Source organism: Miscanthus floridulus, chromosome 11, assembly GCF_019320115.1.
Source record: "Miscanthus floridulus cultivar M001 chromosome 11, ASM1932011v1, whole genome shotgun sequence".
Taxonomy (NCBI): domain Eukaryota; kingdom Viridiplantae; phylum Streptophyta; class Magnoliopsida; order Poales; family Poaceae; genus Miscanthus; species Miscanthus floridulus.
Window position 1 is genome coordinate 55,444,603 of NC_089590.1, and position 25,296 is coordinate 55,469,898.

The following is a 25,296-nucleotide window of genomic DNA, read 5'->3' on the forward strand; positions in this document are numbered from 1 at the left end:
AACGAGCTGCCCGACATCACCGACGTCGACATTATATGAGCCTTCCTGTCCGAGACCACCTACGAGTCCTTGGTTCACAAGCTAGGATGTAAGGGCCCATGAACCACCAAGGAGCTCCTCGACATCGCCACCAGCCACGCCTTGGGCGAGGAGGCGGTAGGAGCAAATTTTGACCGCCCCAAGGGCAAGGCGAAGCGGGACGAGGATGCCGGCGAAGGCACCTCCAACCGTCCCGACAAGAAGAACAAGCAGCGGCGCGAGGGCTCGCTTGTGGCCGCTGCCGACCACAAGGGGGGTCGAAAGCCCACCGAGGGTACCCCAGACCACTTCGAGAAGCTGCTTGAAGCGCCTTGCCCAAACCATGCCTTCCCTATCAAGCACATGTACAAAGACTGTTCCCTCATGAAGCGGTTCCTGTCCGGTGGCTCCAACAAGGGGAGCATAGGAAGGAGCCCAAGCCGGCGGCAGACGACGCCGAGGGGAAGGACAGTGGCTTTCCGACACCAGATGGCTGCCTCATGATCTTCGAAGGGTCGGCGGTCTACAACTCCAAGCGCCGCAAGAAGCTTGCATGCCGTGAGGTCTATGCGGCCAAGCCGGCCACGGCTTCCTTCCTCTGATGGTCGGAGTCTGCCATCACCTTTGATCGGACCGACCACCCGGAAAGCGTCCCACTGCCAGGAAGATACCCGCTCATGGTCGACCCGATCATTGGCACAAAGCGGCTCACCAAGGTACTGATGGATGGAGGCAGCGGCCTCAACATCAAGATGCTCGACGCCATGGGCATCGACCAATCGTGCATCCGGCCAACCGAGGCGCCTTTCCACGGCATCGTGCCTAGAAAGCAGGCCATGCCGCTCGGGCAGATTGATCTACCCGTCACCTTCAGGAATCTGACCAATTACAGGACTGAGACCCTTACCTTTGAGGTGATCGGGTTCCACGGGACCTACCACGCCATCCTGGGACATCCATGCTACGCGAAGTTCATGGTCGTCCCCAACTACACCTATTTGAAGTTGAAGATGTAGGGTCTGTGCAGGGTCATCACCGTCGGCACCTCCTTCTAGCGCGCCTACGAGTGTGAGGTCGAATGCTACGAACACGCCGTGGTGATTGTCGCCTCCAAAGAGCTCGTGGCCATCAGGGAGGAGATCGTCGAAGAAGCGCTCGACCCCAAGAGTGGTCGGCGGTCGGTACCGTGGTGGAAAGGCGGCGTTGAGGATGTGTCGGCTGAAGGCCTAAGGTCTCGGCAGGTCGGGGCTCAGGTTTCGGTCCTCGCTGCTGTCGTAGCGTCCACCACGACGAGGGTGGTAGTCGTAGCCAGCTTCCTCTCTCTCATCACTTCGTCCATGCCTACGGGCATCTAGGGTGTTACGTGTGTCACGGTGGAGGCCGAGACGCTCAAGCACTGGGGCCGCGGTGCTCCCCGTCGCTGCACACAACTCCTGGTGGACAGACACGTCCCTAACATGTCGTCCCGAGGGCGCACGCTAACTAGAGTCGAGCTCACGTCGGCGGCGTCGCTGAGACAGTGAGGTCTCTGCTTGCTGCACCACCGCGCGCTCGAGCAGCGTGTGGATCTTGCGATGGGCCCAACGATCCTCGGGTGCCGTGGGCTCCGGGAGCCCTCGGAGCAAGGCCGCCGCAACAGCGATGTTCTAGCTTGCCCAAACAAAGTGTGGGAGGGCTCCATCATCTTCGATGATCCTCTGGGTCACATCACGGGCCATGGCGCGCGCACGCCCACCATATCCGCGACGCTCGATCTCTCGTTCGAGCTCTACGCGCTCTTGCTCAAGTTGGAGTCGTGCATCCTTGAGCTCATGGTGACGCGCCCTTAGCGGTTCCACCCGCATGCGTGGAAGGGCCCCTGCATCTACCTCGATCTCGTCGTCGAGGTCATTTGGCGGGGTAGCCCTCCCATGTGGACGCTTTCGACACGTCCCTCGGGGGTACCTGCCATAAAACATTCTCGCGAGTGATGACTCTCCCTGCTGGAGTCAGAGTCGGAGAGCGACTCTGAATCTCCCGCGAGAAGGTCATGGAAAGATTCCACGATGTATTCGGTCATCCCCACGAACTCATCATTCGTAGGGGATGGGTGCATGCGCTGCGCCACAAGGTGGTCAACGGTCCCCGCAGCATTGCGCAGACCGAATGGGAACGCTGCCGGGGCGCCCAGGGTGAGGTGTTCCGGGGAGAGCGGTTCCCCTCCGGCGAGTTGCATCATGGCGTTGGCAAAGGAGAAAGTAAGGCAGCGCAGCTCCTCTCGGGACGGTCGGGGTCCTACGAAGGTGTCGAGTTGACGCTCCAGCCGCCCGTAGTCGAAGCCGAGGAGCTGGTCGCTCCCGGGGACATGGGCCTCCGACGCGTGCAGCTACAGCTCCTCAAGCACCTCGACGATCGCGTCGAGGCCGGCGGAGTGGATAGGCTGGACGGTGGCGGGTGCCTACGCCAACTCTCCCTCCGTCGTGACGATGAAGTCCATGCTCCCGAAGCGCACGTGCGTAGCCGGGATCTAGCTGACGCCGTGACTAGCCATCCGAGGACTGATGTGGACGTCGAGAGGCGCAAAAAAAAACCCTACCTGGCTAGTAAATTTCTAGTTTGTGCGTCTGGCCTGGATGGTGTGCTCGGAGAACACAAGGATTATACTGGTTCGGGCAGAACGTCCCTACGTCCAGTATGCTGCTGCTCGTGTTACCGGCACTGTTTGTAGTAGGGGTTACAGATGGGCGGGAGAGGGAGCGGATCCTAGGTCTCTGATGGAAGGATTGAAAAGTGCTGAGAGTTTGTTCAGCTGCTCAGCCGTGTGCTCGTGCCTATCTCCTTGTGTTGTGTTGCGTTGTGTTCCCCATTTTATAGAAGAAGGGGAAGATGCAGGTTACATCAGAAAAATAGAAGAGAGAGAGAAAGAGGGAGAGGGAGAGAATCGAGAAGAAGCCCTCTGGGACCGCCGCGTCCTTCTTCTGCTTCATGCGGGTCCCGCCGACGCTGTAGATGATGATGGGAACGGCTCCACGTCGGGCTCTTATTCACCACTAGTGCTATGCCTCGATGTCATCAGCTGGTCGTGGTGTTCTATCCCGTCCCGGCGGACGACGTGGTGAACCGACGTGCCTGTCAGCGGTTGTACGGGGATTAGGCAGCACAGCGCCCACGCACCCGTCACTGTTGGCGATGCGAACCCCCGGGCGTGGCCTGTCGTGGCCACGGGTCACGTCATGGCATGCCCACGCCCCTTCTGGTGTCAGAGGCTTGACCCGAGCCCACATGCTTGGACCCGTAGTGGTTGGGGATGGTACGGACCCCGTCGGGCGAGGCGAAGCCCGTGCCCTCAGGGTCGGGCCAGAGGAGCCCGTGCCCTCAGGGTCAGGCGAGACGAAGCCCGTGTCCTCAGGGTCGGGCGAGACGGCTCCCGTGCCCTCAGGGTCACACGACACGGGGCCCGTGCCCGAGGGGTCTGGCGAGGCGAAAACTATCCCTTCGGGGTCGGTCGAGACTAAAATACGTCCTTAATTATCTAGGCGAGTTATCATCCGCGGTCCTCCTTTCTGCAGGTATCCCTAATACTGATACCTGACGACCACCATACAGCTTGAACAGGAAAGTACATTGCGCTAACGCACTGCTGGTTGCTCAGCCGCTGGCGCCGTGGAAGACAGATTTTTGCTCAAAGAAATTCACAAATCTAGCATTCTGGCGGCACTACGGACAAAACAGAACACCAAGTAAGAGCAAATGCATATGTGAATTATCTGCAGAGCAAGGCCCGGTTCTACAATATGTAATTCTGAAATACCACTTGATTTGCAATCTACAACAGCCTTTTGAGTTTATATATCAATCAGGGAAGTAGTGAATGACGATGACATCCCGGCTGTAAGCACAAACTGCTCAGCTCAGCTCGTCTGGAAGGTACAGCCAGCCGGGACCAAGCATGCGCTATGCTGTTAGATCCTCCTCCCATGTTCTATTACACATTACAGAACCATGAGCTCACCCATCCATGAACCAATTCTTCCCCAAGCAATTGTCCAACTACGATAGGCAATCATACCAGGTGAACTGCCACAGGCGGCATCCCATGGACAACAGCTTTGCAGTGGCACCCACCCATGCACAACAGATTGCAGGGTAGGGCCATAAAACCTAGCCACTTTCTCTCCTGCAGTTGCCGGGTAGAAGGTATCTAAACCGCTCGACATTCTTTAGTAGATAACTAGGGAGATGAACACCAGAATATGTGCTTGGGATCGGCCCCAGCTTGGCAATGATTTCTTGGAATGTGTACTCTTCTGGAAGCATATCAAAAAGATCTGCCCCTCTGCAGATGACATCTTGAATCCTTTCAGGGTTCAGGAAGTACTTGAACCTGATCCGGTCAACATGGCTGTACGCTTGCATCTTGAAGGCAAAATCGCTTATGTAGCGGAAGCAAAAGCTGCAGTGCCACCCTGAATCAGCAAGAAGCTCATCCGTCTGCCGGAAGTGTGCATACCTTGTCTTTCCAGATTTGTACTTGTGTATTGATGCCCTCCAGCTCTTGTCATCAAGGAAAAACTCAAACGAGTAAAGATAATTCCTGAGCTGAAGATGAAGTATGTCTGGAATGTCGTCGCACCACCTTAAGAGATCAATTGTGTGACCGCTTGGGATTTCATCAACATCTGACATGATCAGCAGGTCATCATCTTCTATTCTTGCAAGCTTAAGAAGCCGGTCCAGGGCAACCCTCTGATATGACTCCTCAACAAATGGGTTCTCCCCCTTCACGAACCTTCCCCCAATATTACCGTATGTCAGCCGTGATTTAGCAAACCCAAACCGATGCTTGTTTTCCTTGAAGTGGAGGGGCTTTTTAATGCCAGTAAAGGTTGAGTTGGACTCAAGAAGCACAAACTCTGACACATAGGGACTAAGCTCATTCCAACGGATCTCCAGGATATCAAGCTCATTGCTGAAGAGTACAGCATCAAAGACACGGCGTGGGATATCACGGACTTTCCACCCATGTAACTTGCAGAGGTTCTCCATGGTGACATTCTCATGGTAGTAGTGAGGGATTGTTTTGAAGGGCTTGGGAGGAGATTCCCAGATTGGCCGGAGGAAGTATGTGACCTTCTGACCATGCGCATATATCATCAGAATTAGAATAGGCACACCGATCAAGAGGACCATAAGTGCCCTTAAATCAAATCCCCGGAGTGCGCACTTTAGCCTTGACATGGTCAGAGCTGCCTTTGACACAGGCTGCAATGAAATTCATCAACCATATAAGAAATCAAACAAGCAATAGTGAACAAAAAAGGAATTCTGTAAAGCAAATAAGAACACCAGCCATCTTCAAACAACTACTAGACTAAACTATTTAAAATTCTAGTATTCCCATGTATTAGGCACCCTCTACCCCCAAAGCAACAAAACTTTGCTATAAACAAAGCCTTGTTACCGAAGAGATATAAACTCCTGAAGCAATAACCCAAACATCAACTTTTCAGAGAAGAAGGGTTTGTTATTTCCAGGAAGGCGTCATCAAAAGCTAAACACTTAAACAGAAGCTGACTAGCACCGCACACAACCAGCAAAGAGCAAACAAAAACCTAACTCATGTCACAACTACATGCACAAACGCAGAAAGCTGAAGTTAACAAAGAGCACGTGCTTAGCAAAAAAAACATATAAACTAGGAACAGAAAACCCAAAGCATTTAGGATATCACAATGCCCAACTGAACTAATCGGCTTAAGGTTACAAGAGCACTCTGACACCACTGATTGTAATGTTCCCAAAAGAAGGCCGTAACTTTTCCGGTCTATCCAAACGGATCAATAACAGTCCAAAATTCTGCAAATTCGGCGCAAAGCCTAAAACTCTGGCAGCACGAGAGCCCGCGCGATGGATGGAATCAAGAAAGCAGCAGGAAAAAACACCCCAAGCTCATCCAGGGACATATTCTGAAGCTCCAAATGTCATGCCCGAAACACGCGATTCGGCCACGTCGCGAGATTCTGCCACCCAAACGGCGTGAAGAATTCGGACTCCCCAGCGGCACGGGCACCACCTAATCCACCGCGTCGCCCATACCAGGCCTGCTGCAGGGCAGATCAACGACACCGCACAAGCATGGAACAGCAACGGCCTCCACGCCCAGCGGCGCCCCCAGATTCCAACCACAACCAGCATCTCCCATCGAAAGCCCGAAACTTCGCGTGACGCGTCGTCACGGGCGCGGGTCGCACGCCAAATCGTGGCAGGCGGGGACACGAGCGCGCGGCCGGGCCGAATGCGCCACGCGCCCGCGGCGTAGAACCGTCTAGGCGGGCCAAAGAACCTACCCCTGCGCCGCGCGGCGCGGATCTGACCGGGGAAGGGAAGGGGAGGCGGGTGAACGGGGCAGGAGGATGGTGGTGGAGACGAGTGGGGCTCACCTCGCCGCACACGCCGTCGCAGATGCCGTCGGTCTTCTTGTACCCGTAGTGCCCCGCCTCCGGCATCGCCGCGCCCCGCACGGCAGGAACGAGCAGCCGCGCGCGAGGAGCAGCTCCTCCAATGGCGCGGCCGATGGAGCCGGGCGGGCGATCGCCGGACGGGGGCGGAGAGAGCTCCGGCGGTTGGAGCTTTTCCGGCTCCGGTCCCTCGGGGCCGCTGGCTATTCGCGACCTGTCCTGGCGCTGGCTGGACTCGGGGACCTGGCGGTGATTAGCTGGGATCCGCGGGGTCGCCGGCGCAAGAGCGAGAGAGCCAGAGAGGGGCGTTTCGTTTGGAGCCGCCTAATTATAGCCGTTTGGGTGGTGCGGTGCGGTGGACGGTGGTGCCTGGTGCGGTGCGGGACTGCGGGGGCGATTGCGAGCTGGGCGATTTTGTCCTCACGCTTGGCGCTTGCGGCCTGCGGCTGTGGGGAACAATTCTTAGACCCGCTGAGCAGGTTGGGCAGGGCTCAGGTTTATCTGAAAATAGCTTTATCTCTGGTTTATTTGAAGAAGCAGCTTCTCTAGAGAAGCTGAAGCCATTCTGGAAAGCGTTTGGCAAAACGGCTTATTCGCACTAGACGACGTGAACCCACAGCAAGGAGCCGTACGAAGCTCGTTTTTTAGGCTTCTCCTACGCAGGCAAAAAATGGCTTCGGCTCTTGACCGGCTCCCCATGTGAAGCCTTTTCCAAAACAGGTGTTTGACACAGCTCCTGCAGGAGCCGAAGCTGAAGCCTCTGTAGGAGCCTTGCCAAAGAGGCTCTTAGCCTCGGCTACACACCCATTGATAGCGCCACTAACGCCGCTTTATGTAATTGGGGCTAATAAGGCCTCGTTTAAATTCAGAGCTAAATTTTAGGATGTCATGTTTGATTTTACATCGGGTGTCACATGTGAGTGTTTGGATAGAAATAATAAAACAAATTACATAAGTCCTCAGTACTCCGCGAAATGAATTTATTAAGCCTAATTAAGCCGTCATTAGCATATGTTACTGTAGCATCATATTGTCAAAATCATGGATTAATTAGGCTTGAAAATTTTGTCTCGCAAATTAGTCGCAATCTGTGCAATTAGTTATTTTTTTAGTCTATATTTAATACTTCATGCATATGTCCAAACATCTAATGGGACAGAACTAAACTTTGGGGAAGAACTAAACATGACCTAAGTACAGTACGAATCGCGAGATTTGCTTGGATATATAATCATGTTACTGGTTCCAGAAGGAAAGTTTTATGGAACCGATGAAAATCTGATATTACGACGCCAGTAGTTGCTACTTGTGAACAAATCTTCTAAAAAAAATTCTCCGGTGATTGCAAAGTCTTGGTAACAAAGCTTAAAAAGTTGTAGTATTGTCCCAGGCCTTCACACCTCATGTTGGCAATGTCTGCCCTCTGTCTGATCCAGGACGCCCAGGCAGATGAATGTGCACAGTGGAGGCGACGAATGAGGTTTAGCAGAAGGCAGATGTTTTGTGTCCCGAAATCCCTGATGCCAAGGCCACCCAAATCCTTCGTGGTGCAGATGTTCGGCCAGGCGACTAGGCGTTTTGCTGGAGATGTCTCTTTGTCGCCCGACCACAGAAAAGCTCGCCTGCGTCTGTCAATCTGCTTGATGATTTCTGGAGGGATTTGAGTGGCTGACATGATGTATGCCAACTGACTGTCCAGGACATATGAGGGAATTGATGAGAACAACTCTGCCCATGGGAAATCTATCTGTTTTGTCAACATAGGTGGCGAAACCAGCCTGAGCTCGTGTTTAGTTAGGCCATGTTTAGTTGGCACGAATAGGCGCCGCCTGAATTCCTATAGACTACTGTAGCGCAATGTAATATTTTATTTGTATTTGGTAATAATTGTCCAATCGTTGATTAATTATGCTCAAAACGTTCGTCTCGCAAAGTACAACCAAACTGTGCAATTAGTTTTTGATTTCGTCAACATTTAGTACTCCATACATGTACCGCAAGTTTGATGTGACGGGGAATCTTCTTTTTGCATAGTGCCAAAGTTTGGAATTAGGAGTGAACTTAAACATGGCCTTAGCCGAATTTTGGAATTTGGGCTACTGTATCACTTTCGTTTTTATTTGGTAATTAGTGTTCAATCATGGACCAATTAGGCTCAAAACGTTCGTCTCGCGATTTTCAATAAAATTGTGCAATTAATTTTTTTTCGTCTACATTTAATGCTCCATACACGTATCGCAAGATTCGATGTGATAGCTATTGTAGCACTTTTTGGGATTTTGGGTTTGGAACTAAACACGGCCTGAGGCAATTTGTAAGCTGAAAGTGGTAAGCCCAAGTAATTCTGCGGGAAGGTTTGTTGACTGCAACCTAGGATGTCAGTGCACTGCTGTATCAGTTGTTGTTCCACGTGAATTGGTACCATAGTGCTCTTGCTGAAATTGATCTTGAGGCCAGTCGCCTCAGAGAACCTGTCAAATAGATTTTAGTTCTTGAGCGCCAGCGACTTCAATAAAATCAGGTGGGGAGCAACCCCACCCCCCCCCCCCCCCCCCCCCTCCCCCCGTTGAAGTTGTCAAAAAAAAGTTGTAGTACTCCTACCAACTGCCAAAAGTCTCACCTTTTTACGGTTTATTTATACACTGTATATATGCTAGCGAATTCGGCAGGTTCCGCACCCAAAATTACCACGGAACTCGTCCTGGTCGCTGATAGACTGATGATAACCCCTGACAAGGCGGAAGAAGTTGAGTAGTAAGCCCTTGTTTAGTTCCACGAATTTGGAATTTGGGGCTACTGTAGCACCTTCGTTTTTATTTGGCAATTATTGTTCAAACATGGACTAAGTAGACTCAAAACGTTCGTCTCGTAATTTCCCACCAAACTGTGCAATTATTTTTCTTTTTTGTCTACATTTAATGCTCCATACATAAACCGCAAACATTCGATATGATAGGTACTGTAGCACTTTTTGGGATTTTGGACTCCAACTAAACAAGGGCTAATTTCCGATGGTGAGCAAGGGAATCCGTGGTGTGATGATGCCAAGGCATCCAGCTGAGATGCCCTCGACCACAAGCTATCACATTCAGAACTCAGAAGGCAGCCAGAACCCCCTTCCTCGCCGATTATCCATACGACAGAATAATTGGGGTCGGGGCATGCCGGCAGCAGAGTTGCTATCCGCTGTCCTCGTCTACCTCCACCAAACCCAAAACAAATCCATCGCACGCGCCATGCGGGGAGGCGGGAGCACGGCACGGCACGCACACGCACCTGTTCGCGGCATCGTATTCGCCAAAACTAGGACCAGATCTGCCCCCGCACGCCCACGGGCATCTTCCTGTTCTACCAGAGGTCGTGAAGCATGTGTCCCAGACAACCCTCCGTCGTCCCCTGTTATTTTTTGCTTCGTTCATCAGCTATCTGCAGCCCGAATTTTTCTTTTTCCGCAGCGCCGCGGAGCGAGGAGCACGAGGAGTGGCTGTTTCCTGGAACACCGTACACTGGTCGGAGCACTATAGTCTCGTACTCTCGTGTCGTGCCGCTCGTGGGGGCTCTGGCTTTGTTTAGATTGTAAGTTTTTTTACTCTATTTTTATCGCATCAAATTTTTGGACACATATATAGAGTATTAAATATAGATAAAAAAAATAACTAATTACATAGTTTGATTGTAAATTACGAGACGAATCTTTTAAGCCTAGTTAAGCCATGATTGAACAATAATTATCAAATACAAACGAAAATATTACAATAACAAATACTAATTCCTAACCTCAATCTAAACAGGACTGGGGCCATGTTTAGATTGCAAAAAATTGCAACCCGATGAATAGTAGCACTTTCGTCTTATTTGGTAAATATTATCCAATCGTGGACCAACTAAGCTCAAAAGATTCATCTCGTGATTTCGAACTAAACTGTGCAATTAGTTATTTTTTACCTACATTTAATACTCCATACAAGTGGTTAAAAATTGATGTAATGGAGAGAGAATGAAAAAACTTGGAATTTGGAGGTGATCTAAACAAGGCCTGGTAGTACTAGCTACGAGATCGACTCCAGAAGAACAAACAGTAGGAGCACTACTAGAGCAACAGTCTCCGGGGTCCGGGCTACCGTTCGTTTGGCCCGATGGAGCGGGACCAAAAGCGCCTGACGGACTTGGCGAGGGGGCGGCCGGCCAAGCAGACAACGGCCGCGCCACGAACACCGTGGCGTAGCGTGGCTGGCCTCGTTTAGTTCAAAAAAAAAGTTTTCTTAAAAATGCTACAGTAGCTATTACATTGAATCTTACGATACGCGCATAGAGTATTAAATGTAGATGAAAAAAACTAATTGCATAGTTTGGTTGAAAATCGTGAGACAAACATTTTGAGCCTAATTAATCCATAATTAAATACTAATTGTCAAATAAAAACGAAAGTACTATAGTAGTCAAATTTCTAAATTTCACACGACTATAACACACAGCCTAAAAAACAGGGGCAAAAGCGATGTCTCCGTCTGATCCCCCTGGCAAACAGGGGCAAAAGCGACGCCTGGCGTCTGGCGCCAACTTTCCATAGTACGTCCTCGTCGTCAAAACAAGACCCAAAAGCTAGCGCACAACCGTGACGTGATAGGCTGATAGCATTGCATAGGAGCACGTTGTCCTAAAATCAGTGCAATTACCAAATTACTGTCAGAGCACTTACCAAGTTCATTACACTTGAGACACCAAATGGACGCTGTTAGGTTCGCAATGAAAGACTATCAGCCTGTTCGGCTGGCCGTAAACGATCGTGGATTATTTATCGCTGGCTAGTTTGGTGTAAGAGAAAAATACTGTTCTGACTGGAAATTTACGATCGTTTACGACCAAACGAACAGGCGGTATATTTTGTTATCTCTGTGGTAGTTTCATCGAGTTTCGTTCGCATTTAATAAGATGTCATGTAAGCGTTTTTAACGATGTGGCAACGTTTCAAGAACGGCAATACATTGTTTAGGGCATTTGGACGACCTGTTCTAGTCTGGACGCATCGAACCATCCACATAGACAAAGCACTCTGCACGCTCCCCTCGCCTCGCTCCGCACACGCCGCTCGCTCTCGCCCACGCAGATTCTCCCCACACTGTAGTGGATCGACAACGCCGAGGCGCAGGGCCACGCCACTGTCTTCGTCCCAAGTTCATCAGCCACGCCGGCCTCATGTCCTTCCTCACCGCCGTCCCCGAGGCGCGACGCCCAGATAGGCCTGCCGCGGCTGACTCCACCACGGCGGGGCTCCTCCATCCGACTATCGCGGCCACCTCCACCGCGCCGAGTACCTCCATCGCATCAGGTGCCGCCATCTGCTATCGCGTCCGCCTCCACCGCGTCAATTTGCCGCTCCGCCCGTTGCACTGAAAACGCGTGTTGCAAACGTATGTTCTAGATGTTTTAGATGTATGTTGCAAGTGTTTCATACGGATATTGCAAAAGTAGTTCGGGATGTTACATATGTTGCAATGGTTTGTACACGTATGTTGCAAGCATCCGTTCCCAATGTTTCATCTGTTTTTCAGACGTATGTTGCAAGTGTGTTTATCTTGATATTACATATGTTGCAATGTTTTATCTAGATGTTGCGCAAGTGTTGCAATGTTTTTAAGTATTTTTGCAAGTATTTTAGACGCATATTTCAAGTGTTTTATCTGTCTCCTTTTGTATGTTGCAAATATTGCACTGGATGTTTTAAAAGTAGATCGGGTGTTGCACATGAGATTACGTGTGGGAAGAGAGAGGGGGCATGAGCGGTCCCCGCACGAGCGCGCGGCGTGGGCACGTTGTAAGGTCGAGATGGCGGACTAGAGGAGGATGAATAGTCCATTTCTAAAATTAATCGCATCGGCTAACTGTAAAAAATTCAGAATTAAAACTATCTGTGGGGGTATGGCCCTGGTATTCACAAGACAAGACATGGGCCGCACCATCAGAGGTGGCCCGGCCCACAAGATCAAGGCGTGCACGGCGCTGCTCGGCGTGCACTGCAAGTTATTGTATAGTACCAAATAGAATACTTTACTTGTAACCCTACCCCTCTAGAGTATATAAGGAGAGGCAGAGGTCCTCTAGTGGATAGATCTATCTACTACATCTTAATACAATACACCAAAGACAGAGGACGTAGGGTATTACGTCGATCAGACGGCCCGAACCTGTCTAAATTGTTGTCTCTGCGCCTTGTGTCACCATCCAATTCCTGATTACGCGCACCCCCACCGACAAATCTACCATCGCGGGATACCCCTCGATGTACTACCGATGATATTCTATCGACAGTTGGCGTGCCAGGTAGGGGTGTGCGCCTAATCCTCCGGTGAGCCAGATGGCGTACCTCAAGATCAATGTTAAGTTCTCAGGGATCGACCTTTGATTCTATATGGGAATTTCCTCATCGTCATCGTCTACGACGATTCAGCTTCTTGCGTGCTTCGGTACGCAGAGCGCCAGGGCCCGGTGCGATCGCCTCGTCCTGTTCATGAAGCACTCGATCAAATCATCGACAACGTCATCGACAAGCACCATGACCAGGCAGAGAGCCTAGCTCCGACTAGTATACAAGATCAGACTCAGTCCTGGGTCCTCACGTCGCCGTAGCGTGCGGCTAAGGAAGGGGCCAGGCTATGGATCGGAAAAGGCCTTGACGACGAAGTTTCTGCATACACGCAAGAGGCTCCAAGCAATCACCAAAGAAGGCAATATGCATCAGCCATGCGAACAAGGATTTGCATGTGCTCATGTATGTGCATATACATGCACAGAGCTGCTCCTACCAACTATGATTCGGATCTGATCTACACCGCCATGCAACAAGCCGTCCGACTGCATCGAGCCGCCAAGTGAGCCATCCGAGCAGTCAAGCGAGCCGCTAAGCAGACTGCCCGCATCGCCGACCAGATAACGCCATACGCCACCGACCAGACGCTCCGTCCAAAGCTAAGTCACACTTTAATATTCTTCTAAATATTCTCCAATCTCCGTATATCGTCATAATATTTCTCCGAACTGTTTTCTCCATATTTGCTCTCCAAACGATTTTTCGAACCCTCGAACAGTCATGTTGATGCTCGGATGCCTCCAGAGATGGCCCTGTCTCCGGCTCCTCCCTACACATGCTACGGGCTCCGCGCTCTGCGTTATGGGTGGTCGACAGCAGCTCCTTGGTCACGCTTGTTCCTCCTACACGTGCACGAGCTCCGCGCTCCGCGTTATGGTTAACGGGCTAACTAGGGCTAAAGACTCAGCTACACACTAATTGTTTGGATGATTTATATTAAATATAAATATATCTTCACGCCAACTGATCGCTGAACTACATACGCCATTTCATCACCATTGCTAATTTTTCTCTAGAGTTCATTCATTTTTACATCATGTACTACCCGTTCTGCATGTTTGTATTGTAGGATCATCGTCCAGGTGATCTGACCACCTGGTGCTCAAACTTCTCTACCGATCAACTGGTCAGACTGCTTGGTTCATAAACTCCATCGCCGACCAGTTGATTGGACTGTTCGCTGGTCGCTTCTACTCAATGCTCACTTCGCCGCCGACCAGTTGACCAGAATGTTCGTCGCTCATGCTTCATCGCCAGCTACGCCGGTTACTCCTTAGCGCACGGATACTTTGTGCTCGAGGACTAAGTGGGCACACTTCACTGCATGGATGTCGTCAGCTACGTCGGTGCTCGGACCTTACCGCCTACGCCAGAAACTCCTCGGTGCTCGATCATCGTCGGTGATGTCGGGGACTCCTCGCTCCTCGGTGCTCGGTCATCACCAGCGACGCCGGGACTCCTCGCTCCTCGGTACTCAGACATCACCAGCGACGCCGAGGACTCCTTGCTCCTCGGTGCTCGGACATCGCCAGCGACGCCGAGGACTCCTCACTCTTCGGTGCTCGGACATCACCAGCGATGTCGGGGACTCCTCGCTCTTCGGTGCTCGGACATCGCCAGTGATGCCGGGGACTCCCTTGCTGCTCGGATCTTGCTACGTCTCGTCGGTGTGCTATCAAGCTGCTCCATACTGTTCGGATCAGGGTGCTGATCTTTGGCAGCACATCTAGGGTCTTGATACGTGCATGTCAGGCGACATCGGCAAGCTTTCAGACTTCTTTTTCTTTGACCCTGCTACAAGATTCATTCTTCATCTTCCAGTAGGCTCGGGGACTAAGTGGGACACTTCACCTTGCGGTGAATGTGCACTTTTCTTATCTCAAGGCTATGCCCAGGGACTGGCTGCCTGCTCGGCTGGTCTTCTACTTTCTGACCCTGGTACCACGTGACTACATCACCTACTGTCAGGCTCAGAGACTAGCTGTGGGGGTATAGCCCCCGGTATCCATAAGACAAGACATGGGACACACCATTAGAGGTGGTCCGGCGCACAAGATCAAGGCGTGCACGGCGCTGCTCGGCGTGCACCGCAAGCTATTGTATAGTACCAAATAGAATACTTTACTTGTAACCCTACCCCTCCAGAGTATATAAGGAGAGGCAGGGGTCCCCTAGTGGACAGATCTATCTACTACATCTCAATACGATACATCAAAGACATAGGACATAGGGTATTACGTCAATCAGACGGCTCAAACCTATCTAAATCGCTGTCTCTACGCCTTGTGTCACCATCCGATTCCTGATTACGCGCACCCCCACCGATAAATCTACCATCACAGGATACCCCTCGGTGGACTACCGATGATATTCTGTCGACACTATCAGTCTAGCTAAGACTACACCCCTATATCTAAGTTATCAAGCACCTTGAAAAAATTATAAACAAGCAACTAAGGTGTCGGGATAGCTAGATCTCACCTAACCAATTCTAGGAGCAAGGTCACATAAACCTATGCCACTAGTACTTCAAGCATGGGAGAGCTCCAACATAACTAGTAAGCAAAAGCACAAAGCTCCTAAGCTCAATAGCAGTGCTCAATAACAAGGCAACTAATGCCAAATTAGAGAGCGTAAATTACTTAGCTACACAAACTAAGCAATGTGACTAACAAGGTTACTAAAACCAAATTAGCCATGCAAGGGAGCTACTTCTATGCTACACAAGCAAGAAAGTAACTAGCAAGCTACACAACCTAACTAATTACAAGAGTAACTACACAAGCACAATGTAAAGAATGTAAGAACAAGCTTATGTTGGGGAATTGCAAACCAACGGGAAGAACAATGTTGACACGGTGATTTTTCTCCTGAGGTTCACGTATTTGCCAATATGCTAGTCCCCGTTGTGTCGACCGCTCACTTGGTGGTTCGGCGGCCAATTGGCATCACCCGCCAAGCCCGCATGTTGGGCACCGCAAGAACCTACTCACAAGTGAGGGTAGCTCAATGACACGCTCTACTAGAGTTGCTCTTCATGGCTCCCACGGGGTGAGCACAATCCCCCTCATAAATCCTTCTCCGAAGCACCGCACAAGCTTCTTGCGTGCTTCGACGCAGACCACCACCATGCCACCTAGGAGGCGGCAACCTCCAAGAGTAACAAGCACCATCGGCTTGCAACACGATCACCTAGTGCCACTCGATGCAACCTCACGACGTAATCGCACTAGAATCGCTCTCTCACATAATCGGATGCACACTATCAAGCATATATGAGATGGAGGCCTCCCAAGCACACCTACACAAGCCACTAAGGCTCAAGGGTGCTCAGGAACCGGCCAAAGGCTAGCCAACACTTCTATTTATAGCCCCACGACTCAAAAGAGTTGTTGCCCCTTCACTAGGCAAAACACGGGGCGACCAGACGCGTCGGTCAGAGTGACCAGACGTGCTAGGCTAGTGTCCGGTCATTGTGATTACACCACATGGCCTCCTCGTTCAACCTTGACCGCACGATCCCAACAGTCGGCTCTACGTGCCAATGGTTAAAGAATGACCGGACGCGCTGTCGGTGTTTTGGAACCGGGGGTCCCTCTACCGACGAGTGAATTTGTGCTGCGTGCCCCTAATCCCGGATGGTAATGCGAAGAGACACAAGGTTTATACTGGTTCAGGCAATCGAGGCCCTACGTCCAGTCTAAGAGATCGATCTTATGTTCTTTGCATCGGAGTGCTCGTAGTAGGGGGTTACAAGCTAAGTGAGAGAGGGAGCTAGCCCTAGGTCTCGGCGAGGGTGGTGCGGACTACTTGAGGCGTTGTTCTCAAGTAGCGTAGGAGTGTGTTGTTCTATTGGTGTGTTCGTCCCCCCTACGAGGCCCAAGTCCTCTCCTTTTATAGTTGAAGGGAGAACGAGGGTAGTACATGTATCACTATGCGACATAGTGTCAATAGAAGTGGCATGTCCGAACCCTGTGGCCTGTTCTGGTGGCGGCGTGGCCGTGGGAGCGATCCGTCCTTAGAGTGCTGGAGCGACATGGTTGTCCCATCAGGTCCTGTGCGTCGTGGGAGCCCCGAGAATGTCTCGGAGCGGATGTGACGGCGAACGTGCAAGCCCTGGTGGGCAGATTGTGCGCGAGGCCGAGGCCTGGTTGGTGCTAAGGCTCATGCTGCGGTGGGGTCTCGGCGGGCACAAACCCCGAGATTGCCGAGGCTCCGGTGCACAGTGCCGAGGCCTTGAGCGGGCGGCGAGTTGCGGGTGCAGCGTTAGGACACAGTGGCTGGTAACCCTCGTCATGCTCTGTCCCAGGTGCTGATCGTGGACACAGTTGCCAGTAACCCCCGCTGTGCCCTGTCCCAGCCGGTACGGCATTGATGCGACCTTGGGTTGCATCGGCCATTCTATGATGTTGAGCCGCGGTCCAGCGGAGATTGCGGGAGTCGTTGAAAGCATTAATGAGATGTGACGTGCTGTCGAGGTGGGGGCCGTCGGACCATGAACAAGCCGACCCCGAGCGACACAGAGAATAAGGCCTCGCACGAGACGGAGGTTAGGCCCCTTGCCAGGGCCTCCTCTGGGGTGCCTCGCACGAAGCGAAGTTGGCGTCGGGATGCCAAGACCTCCTGCTCCATAAACGGGGGTGGTGTGTCCGAGCCCTGTAGCCGGCCACTGTTGTGGTATGGTTGATGGAGTGGCCCCGTCCTTGTTGTGTAGAAGTGACGCGCCGATCGTACTTGATCTTGTGCGTCGTGGGGCTCCAGTATAGCTTGATGCAGGGCATGGCGGGCGTCGTGCTGGTCATCGTGTGATGACGTCGTAGGGAGCTGTGGCTCTGCAGACGGTGAGGCCGAGCCATCGTGGGGGGTTCGGCGGACATGGATCCTCAGGCTACCGAGCCCCTGAAGCATACCGCCGAGGCCTTGGGGGGATTATTGATCCTGGGTGCTGATTTCGAGGCCACAGTATCTCCGACGTGGCTCCCCACGCTGCGTTGTTCTTGGGGCAGGGGTTGGTAGCACAGTGAGGCATGGGCGTCAACTATGTGCTTTAGTGGTTAGAACAGTGGCGGGTAACTCCTACCCAGTCCTGCCTCCTGTCCCGTCGGCCATTCTGCTGTACTGTGCCGAGCATGCGGCCGATGTCAGGGCAGCAGTTGGCCGAGTGAACGTGACACGACGTTTTGTCAGAGGGGCGGGAGAAGGAAGAGGCAGCGGAGTACTGCCGAGCTTGCCTCGCGCGAGACGGAGAATCGGCTGCCCGGCCGAGGCCCTCGGTGGGGGGTCGCTCGAGGCCAGTGGTGAGGGGGCCTCAGGCGAGTCGGAGAATCGGCCGAGGCCAGTGGTGTTTAGCTGGTTTCGACTTTTTCGATGTCTAAGCAGCCGTTTTTTGGTTCGTGCTTAGGGTACCCCTTCTCACTGTATCCGACAGTAGCCCCCGAGCCTCGGGGGGAGTGGAGGCACTCCCCCTGAGGTTCTGACGAGAATTGGCTCTTGATAGTTCCTGTTGGGATGGTGTTTTGTACTTGAGGTTTCGGTGGGTGTGCGCGAGCGCACCCGCCGGGTGTAGCCCCCGAGGCCCTGGAGGGGTGATTTCACTTCTTCAGGGGCTTGTTTCTCTTTTGAGTGAGGGGTTTTCACTGTGTTTGCCGGGCCCGTGGGCGCGAGTTCGGATCGCCAGGCTTCGACGATGCTGCGGAAAGAGCCCCTTAGCCTCTGCCTGGAGCGAGAGGGCCGTCAGGGGTCCCCCTGGCTTTTTGTATGACCCTCATGCCTCCTTTTCGCTCGGAAGGAGGGGTGGAAGATGCCATGCTACCCTCGGTGGGCGTGAGCGACAGCATTTTCGGTGAGCTGTTATCGGGTAAGTCCGAGTGGAGGCCCGTACCCCGTTCGCTGGGGGTCGGCTAGTGGTCCGGAGACGCGCTCCAAGAGTACCGGCGGGTTTCTCTAGTGGGTGCCGAGGCTGTTCGCTGGGCCTCGGTGGCTCGGTGCCTCCCTACGGTGGGATCCCATTCGGAGACCTCCCTGCCGGTCTCGGACACGACATAGGGCGCGCTCGTACAGGCTCGCCCGTAGTTGTCCCTGACTCTTTTGCCCTGGGGCGGCTGTCGAAACCCCTGGGGGCCCAGCCTTCGAACCCCTGGACCGTAACGGACTCGGGTTGTTTTGTCTTTATCTTGGGTGCAGGAAGAGCCCCTGAGCCTCCGCATGGAGCGAGAGGGCGGTCGGGGGTCCTCCTGACTTTTTTGTCCGTCTCCCGCACGTCCTTTTCGCTCGGACGGGGGGCTATTTGCCGAGCCCACTCGTGTGCGAGCCTGAGCAGCTGGGTCTCGGCAAAGTTGCAGGAGGAGCCCCCGAGTCTCTCGCATGGAGCGAGAGAGCGGTCAGAGGTCCTCCTGGCTTTTGGTTCGCCCCTCGCGCGTGAGGGTCTGTCCGCCGAGCCCCCCTCGGGTGTGAGCCTAGGTCGCGGGGTCTCGGCGTCTTTTGCAGAAGGAGCTCCCTAGCCTCCGCACGGAGCGAGAGGGCCGTCAGGAGATCTTCCGACTTTTTGGACGACCCTCGCGCTTCCTTTTCGCTCGGAAGGAGGGTTTGTTTTGCCGAGCCCCCTCGTGTGCGAGCCCAAGTCGCTGGGCCTCGGCAATGGTTTGCAGGTAGAGTCCCTTAGCCTCTGCGTGGAGCAAGAGGGCCGTCGGGGATTCCCCTGACTTCTTATTCGACCCTCACGCTTCCTTTTCGCTCAGAAGGAGGGGTGGAACATGCCGCGCTACCCTCAGTGGGCGTGAGCGATGGCATTTCCGGTGAGCTGTTATCGGGTAAGTCCGAGTGGAGGCCCATACCCCGTTCGCTGGGGGTCGGCTAGCGGTCCGGAGACACGCTCCAAAAGTACCGGAGGGTTTCTCTAGTGGGTGCCAAGGCCGTTCGCTGGGCCTCGGTGGCTCGGTGCCTCCCTACGGTGGGATCCCATTCGGAGACCTCCCTACCAGTCCCGGACACGACACAGGGCGTCCCAAGCATTTCGCTTGCTTGGGCCTCGGCCTCGCATAGGCTCGCCCGTAGTCGCCCCTGACTCTGTTGCCCTGGGGCGGCTGTCGAAACCCTTAAGGGCCCAGCCTTCGAACCCCTGGACAGTAGCGGGCTCAGTGCCCAGTTCCTTTGCCTGAAAGGAATCGGGGGGGTTATTTCTCTCCCTACGGTTAACAACGGTAGGCGCGTCTTTTGAGGCGGCTTTTTCGGGGAGGCGAAATGGCGCCTGCTGCTGCTGTGGTCGGATGCGACGTGGCGTCAGCTGACGGGACGTACCTGCACGCGCGATTAATGAGGAGGGAGTGGGCGCGTGGGCGATAAGACCGGATCTGGATAACCGCGCCGGACTTTTTGGGGAAACTTCCCCGATTTCGTCGCCCGGTGGTTTCGTCTCGTCCCTGTATAAATACGCAAAGGGCCTCGCCCTCCCCTTTCTTACCTTTTCCACATCTACTTTCGCTGCCCCTGTGCCGTCGCTGAGAGCATAGAGCGCCGGGGAGGAGAAGGGCGAGAGCGAGAAACTGAAAGAAAGAGAGAGAGAGATTATCACCGTAGCAGCGACCTCCACCGCGCAATGGCTGGTGGTCCCGTCATCCTCCCGGCGGATCCCTGGGAGCGGTCTAATGTCACCGAGGAGAAGCTGCAGTCGCTCGTGGAGGCCGGTCTTCTTCGCCCGATCACCGACCCTGACGAGCCAGAGTGGATTGCTCCAGGGGATGAGTCGGAGCCGAGGCCGCGCGATGGCTACGTGGTGAGCTTCGTTGTCTTCCACGAGCGAGGCCTCGGGTTGCCGGCGGATAAGTTCATGCGGGTGCTCCCGCACTACTACGGCATGGAGCTTCACAATTTCAGCCCCAACTCCATCGCGCAGGCGGCCATCTTCGTCGCCGTCTGTGAGGGGTACTTGGGGATTGCTCCCCACTGGGAGTTGTGGCTCCACTTGTTCCGCGCGACGTTCACCACCAAGCTAGGGGGAACGAGGGGGGCTCGGAAGGTGTAGAGGGCCGGCGGCTGCACCCTTCACGTGCGCCAAGACCGGCAGTCCCTCTACATCCCGGCCCAGCTGTCATCGTCCAACCGTCGTTGGTACGATGGCTGGTTCTACCTCCGCAACGACGACGGAGGGCTTCCTCCTTATACCGGGCGGGTTGTAGAGAGTCAACCAGAGAAGTGGGGATACGGCGTCATCAAGGTTGATTAGCCCAGGCTGGAGCCGCTATTGTGGGCCTTAGGGGAAGCTACGTGACCGCGGCCTTTCGGCGGCCGTGGTTGTGGCGGCCTTTCACCGCCGGAGGGTGTTGCCGCTGATGGCCCGGTGGCGGCGGCTGTTCGAGATGACCCCGCGCGACCCGATTGCCGGTATCAAGATGTCCTGCCTTCGCCCTTACCGACGACGAGACCCTGCATCGGGTGAGAGAGGCGGTAGACGGGAAGCCGAGGATCGACGATTTGGCACCGTTCCCGATGCGCCCTTCGCGGGGGTACATCTCACTGGTGAGTTGGATGTTGCCAATGCTTTCGCGGCCTTCTTGTTTTCCGCCTTTTTTGTCTGCTGTCTTACTTCGTCGTTCCCGTAGGGGATAAGGGACATGCGAGACTCCCCGCCGCCCGTTCCCGAGGACGCCCAGCTGCGAGCCGTGAACAGGGCGTGCGCCGAGGAGGAGAAGAAGAAGAAGGATGCCAAGGAGGCTAAACGCACGAAGAAGCTCCTCGCGCGCGAAAAGCTAGATGCCCGTCGCCGGCGTCAGAAGCTCGACGGCCTCCCATTGGAGCCGTCTCCCTCGTTGTCGGTGTTGGATTCTTCGGGCGACGGCGACGGGCGCGACGTGGGGACGACCTGCCTGGAACATCTCCCCGACATTAGGGAGATGGTGCCCGGGGCGCCGGCAAGGAGCCTGACGCCCCTAGGAGGAGGAAGAGGTGTCCCGGGGCCGGTGGCGGCCCGTCCCGGGGCTGAGGCCGATATGCCCGAGGCGCGGGTGTCGGAGGAGCGTGCCGTCAGCTCGATGGGTCCGACGGTGGAGGTGGAGCGAGCGATGGGGGGGCCGACCCCATCGTCTCCACGAAGGGTCGAGGAGGTGCCGGGGTCCGATGGAGGCCAGCTGGCTCCGGTGGATACCGAGGCTGCGCCGCTGCCACCACCGGCGCTGTTGCAGAGGAGGCTGGTAGTGTCGAAGCGGCTGCATCCCCGTTCGCGGTAAGCGTCTTTTCTTGTGGAGTCCATAGTACTCCCTGTTTGTCCCTTGGTCGTATGCTGACCTTGGGAGTGTCTTTGCTTCCAGCTAGAAGCATCTGGTGGAGGATCCTGCCTTGGCACCCCGTAAGGCGCTCAAGGTGAACGTTAGCTCCTCTGCCCATCAGGCGGCGGAGGCGCAGGCTGGCATGCAGCGTGGCGCGGTGTCGGGTGGGGCCGTTTCGGAGGAGGCGGCTGCCCAGGAAAAGGGTGCCGAGGCGGCCGCGGAGCGAGTGGAGGAGGAGGAGCCCACGCCTCGCGATGTCGTGAGTCTTGGGGCGAAGGAGGCTGGGGCATCCACCACTGCCGAGGCCTTTGAGGGTGAGGCTGGAGCCCCCAAGGCCTCCGAAGTCGGGGCGGTGGATGCCGGGGCCACCGAGGTAGAGATGGCGGAGGCCGGAGCCCCTGGATCCGTCGAGGCCGAGGCGATGGAAGTGGAGACGGGGAAGGTTTTGGTGCCGCCCCTGGTTCAGACAATCTCGTCTGATGATTCCTCTCCCGGGAAGGAGGCGGCGGACGTCGAGGCGGCCAGTACCGCGGAGCAGTCAGTCTCAGATCCTACCGAGGGGAGTTCGGCCCTTGCCCGGCTGCGGCCTGAGCCCCGTGAGTGGAACTTCCCGCGTGTTTTTTGGCGGGACCGGGCTGATCCCGAGGGGGAGCCGGTGTTCGCCCTTGAAGATATTGCAGAGGGGGGCGGTGGGATACCCTCGAGCAGTACCACCAACTTGCAGTGCGGTCGCTGCAGACCGCAATGACTATTGTGGGACGGGACTTGCCCGGTGTCACCCAGGTAAGTACTTTTCCTCTCCTGTGCCGCGTTGTTTCCTCTCCGAGCCCCCTCGCAATGTTTGACGCGTGTTTTTTGCTTTGCCTCTTTAGGAGCTCGAGACCCGATCCCTTGGGAAATCAGTATTCCTACGAAGGGAGAGGGATATCTGGGACCAGCTCCGGCGGCAGACAGGCCTGCTCGCCGATGCTCAGGGGCTTTTGTCGGCGTGGAGTGCGGAAGTGGAGGACCTTCGCCTTCGTTGTGCTCACATTCAGGCCGAGTTGGCCACGGCTAAGGAGCAGTCTGCCCCTCTAGTAGCGAAGATCAAGGAACTAGAGGAGGAGCGGGACGCCTTTAGGTCTCGGGCCCAAGAAGCGACGGCCTCTGTCAAGGCCCTAGCCGGGCAGCTGGGTGCGGAGCAGAGCGAGCATCAGCTGACCAAAGTCGCCTTGGCTGAGGCTACCAAAGCGGCCGAGGCTTCTCGGGCCGAGGCCTTAGATTGGAAGAGCAAGGCCAAGGGTAAGTTCCGCCGAATCGTGCTCTTAGTTCTTTTTGTTCTGGTTCGCGTTTGACTTCTGACCCCTTGTTGCGACGTAGATCTGGAGAAAGAGGCCTCCCAGGCGGCTGAGGCCTCCATTGCAGCGCAGGCGGCGCTAGATGTTGAGGTCCAGGAGCATGAGGCGCTGCGTGGCGCAGTTCGTACCGCCTGCGAGGCCCTGGACGTCGAGGGGGTCCAATCGGCCAGCTCCCTTGGGAGCCGCCTGATTGCGTTGAGCGGCCGTGTCCACGAGAGGCTCTGGGGGGCGTTGCATACGGGCGTCAAGCGCGCCCTGGCCGTTGTCTCCTCGCACTATGCTATCAACCTCGAGGCTGTCAGCGACGGCTACGTGTTGCCAGAAGATGATGAGGAAGCTGACGTGGAGGTCGCGAAGCTGTTGGAGGCGGTCGAGGCACCTGGCACAGCGCTGGCCGGTTTATTTGAAGAAGAGGTGGTCCCTCCCGCGCCGGCCGTCGATCCTTGAGCTTTGACCTGGGCCGAAAGGGGCCATGTAACCGAATTGAGTTAGTTGTCGTATCGTGACATTTTTGTGGCCGTTGAGGCCTTTAAAGTATTTGCGTACATGGGTCTTTTATCCGTTTTCTGTTCTACTTCTGAGCCTGTGCCCTCTACCTCGATCTTGGGAACCCGCAAAGAAATCCCTCGGCACCTAAGCCGTCCTTTGGCGAAGGGTGGTGAGGGAGCTGCCGTAGCCCAGAGGCGTAGGCCGTTCTCACGACTCGACCGGCCCTTTGGCCTCGAGACAAGCTTTTGGTCTTTGGGTTTCTTATGAAGGTCCCGTCGGAGCGCGAGAGAGTTTGGCGTAGAAATTTTTTGAAAGATCATTAACAAACGATGTTCGGGACTTGGGGGGTTCCCCCTTTTTAGCCCCCAAGGGAGGCTCGGCTTTGCAGAGGCAGAGCCGAGTCTCCCTTATAGCGCTATTGAGACATCGAGCCCTTATCGATAGACAAGCTCTCTATATGGAACCTCCTCGGAGCCTACGTTGTCCTTTGGGTGAAAAGGTGGTGAGGGAGCTACCGTAGCCCGAAGGCGTGGGCCGTTCTCACGGCTCGGCCGGCCTTTTCGCCTTTGAGACGATCGTACTATCCTTAGGTTCTATACAGTCGACTTGTCTATAAGGGGGGAGGTTCCCCTTGATGGGGGTTTCTCAAAAAATTATAACAACTAAGAACGCTTCTTTATTGCATTTCGAGAAACAATGTAAACGACGTTTGGAAATTTAAGGGTAGAAACGACGTAGCTGTTCTATGTTCTAAGCGTTGGTGAAGATTTTGCCCTTCTCGTTAGCTAACTTGTAGGTCCCGGGCTTCAGCACTTGGGCGACGATGTACGGCCCTTCCCAGGGTGGGGTCAGTTTGTGGCGGCCCTTGTTGCTCTGCCTCAGTCTCAGCACCAGGTTGCCCACCTTCAGGTCTCGGCTTTGGATGCGCCGGGCTTGATAACATCGTAGGGCTTGCTGGTACCTGGCTGAGTGTAGTAGCGCGACGTCCCGGGCTTCCTCCAGTTGGTCGAGGGCGTCTTCGCGGGCGGTGCGGTTGCTTTGCTTGTTGTACGCCTGTAGCCTCAGTGAACCGTACTCTAAGTCAGTGGGGAGGATGGCCTCGGCTCCATAGACCAGGAAGAACGGTGTGAATCCCGTGGCTCGGCTCGGGGTGTTTTGTTGGCTCCAGATGACTGACGGGAGTTCGTCAAGCCATTTCTTGCCAAACTTCTTCAACCGGTTGAATATTCTTGGCTTAAGGCCCTGTAGGATCATGCCGTTGGCACGTTCTACTTGCCCATTCGTCCTTGGGTGTCCTACGGCCAACCAGGCCACCCGGATGTGGTGGTCGTCGCAGAACGTTAGGAACTTGCGACCGGTGAACTGCGTCCCATTGTCAGTGATGATGG

General features: G+C 54.6%; 3 protein-coding genes across 3 annotated transcripts; 2 read left to right on the forward strand and 1 right to left on the reverse strand.

Annotated features, from left to right (window-relative positions):
- Positions 1-695: 695 nt before the first annotated feature.
- Positions 696-1,034, forward strand: LOC136491981 (uncharacterized). The gene has a single exon (XM_066488161.1). It carries the CDS (start codon positions 696-698, stop codon positions 1,032-1,034), a length of 339 nt encoding a protein of 112 aa, XP_066344258.1.
- Positions 1,035-3,738: 2,704 nt separating this feature from the next.
- Positions 3,739-6,754, reverse strand: LOC136490796 (uncharacterized). Its single transcript, XM_066486988.1, has 2 exons — positions 6,438-6,754; positions 3,739-5,259 (listed from the first exon to the last, which is right to left on the reverse strand). The coding sequence occupies exons 1-2, from the start codon at positions 6,501-6,503 to the stop codon at positions 4,159-4,161; spliced, it is 1,167 nt and encodes a 388-aa protein (XP_066343085.1). The 5' UTR covers positions 6,504-6,754; the 3' UTR covers positions 3,739-4,158.
- Positions 6,755-21,710: 14,956 nt separating this feature from the next.
- On the forward strand, positions 21,711-22,830 carry LOC136491982 (uncharacterized). The gene is made up of 2 exons (XM_066488162.1): positions 21,711-22,007; positions 22,129-22,830. The coding sequence occupies exons 1-2, from the start codon at positions 21,711-21,713 to the stop codon at positions 22,828-22,830; spliced, it is 999 nt and encodes a 332-aa protein (XP_066344259.1).
- Positions 22,831-25,296: the final 2,466 nt, after the last annotated feature.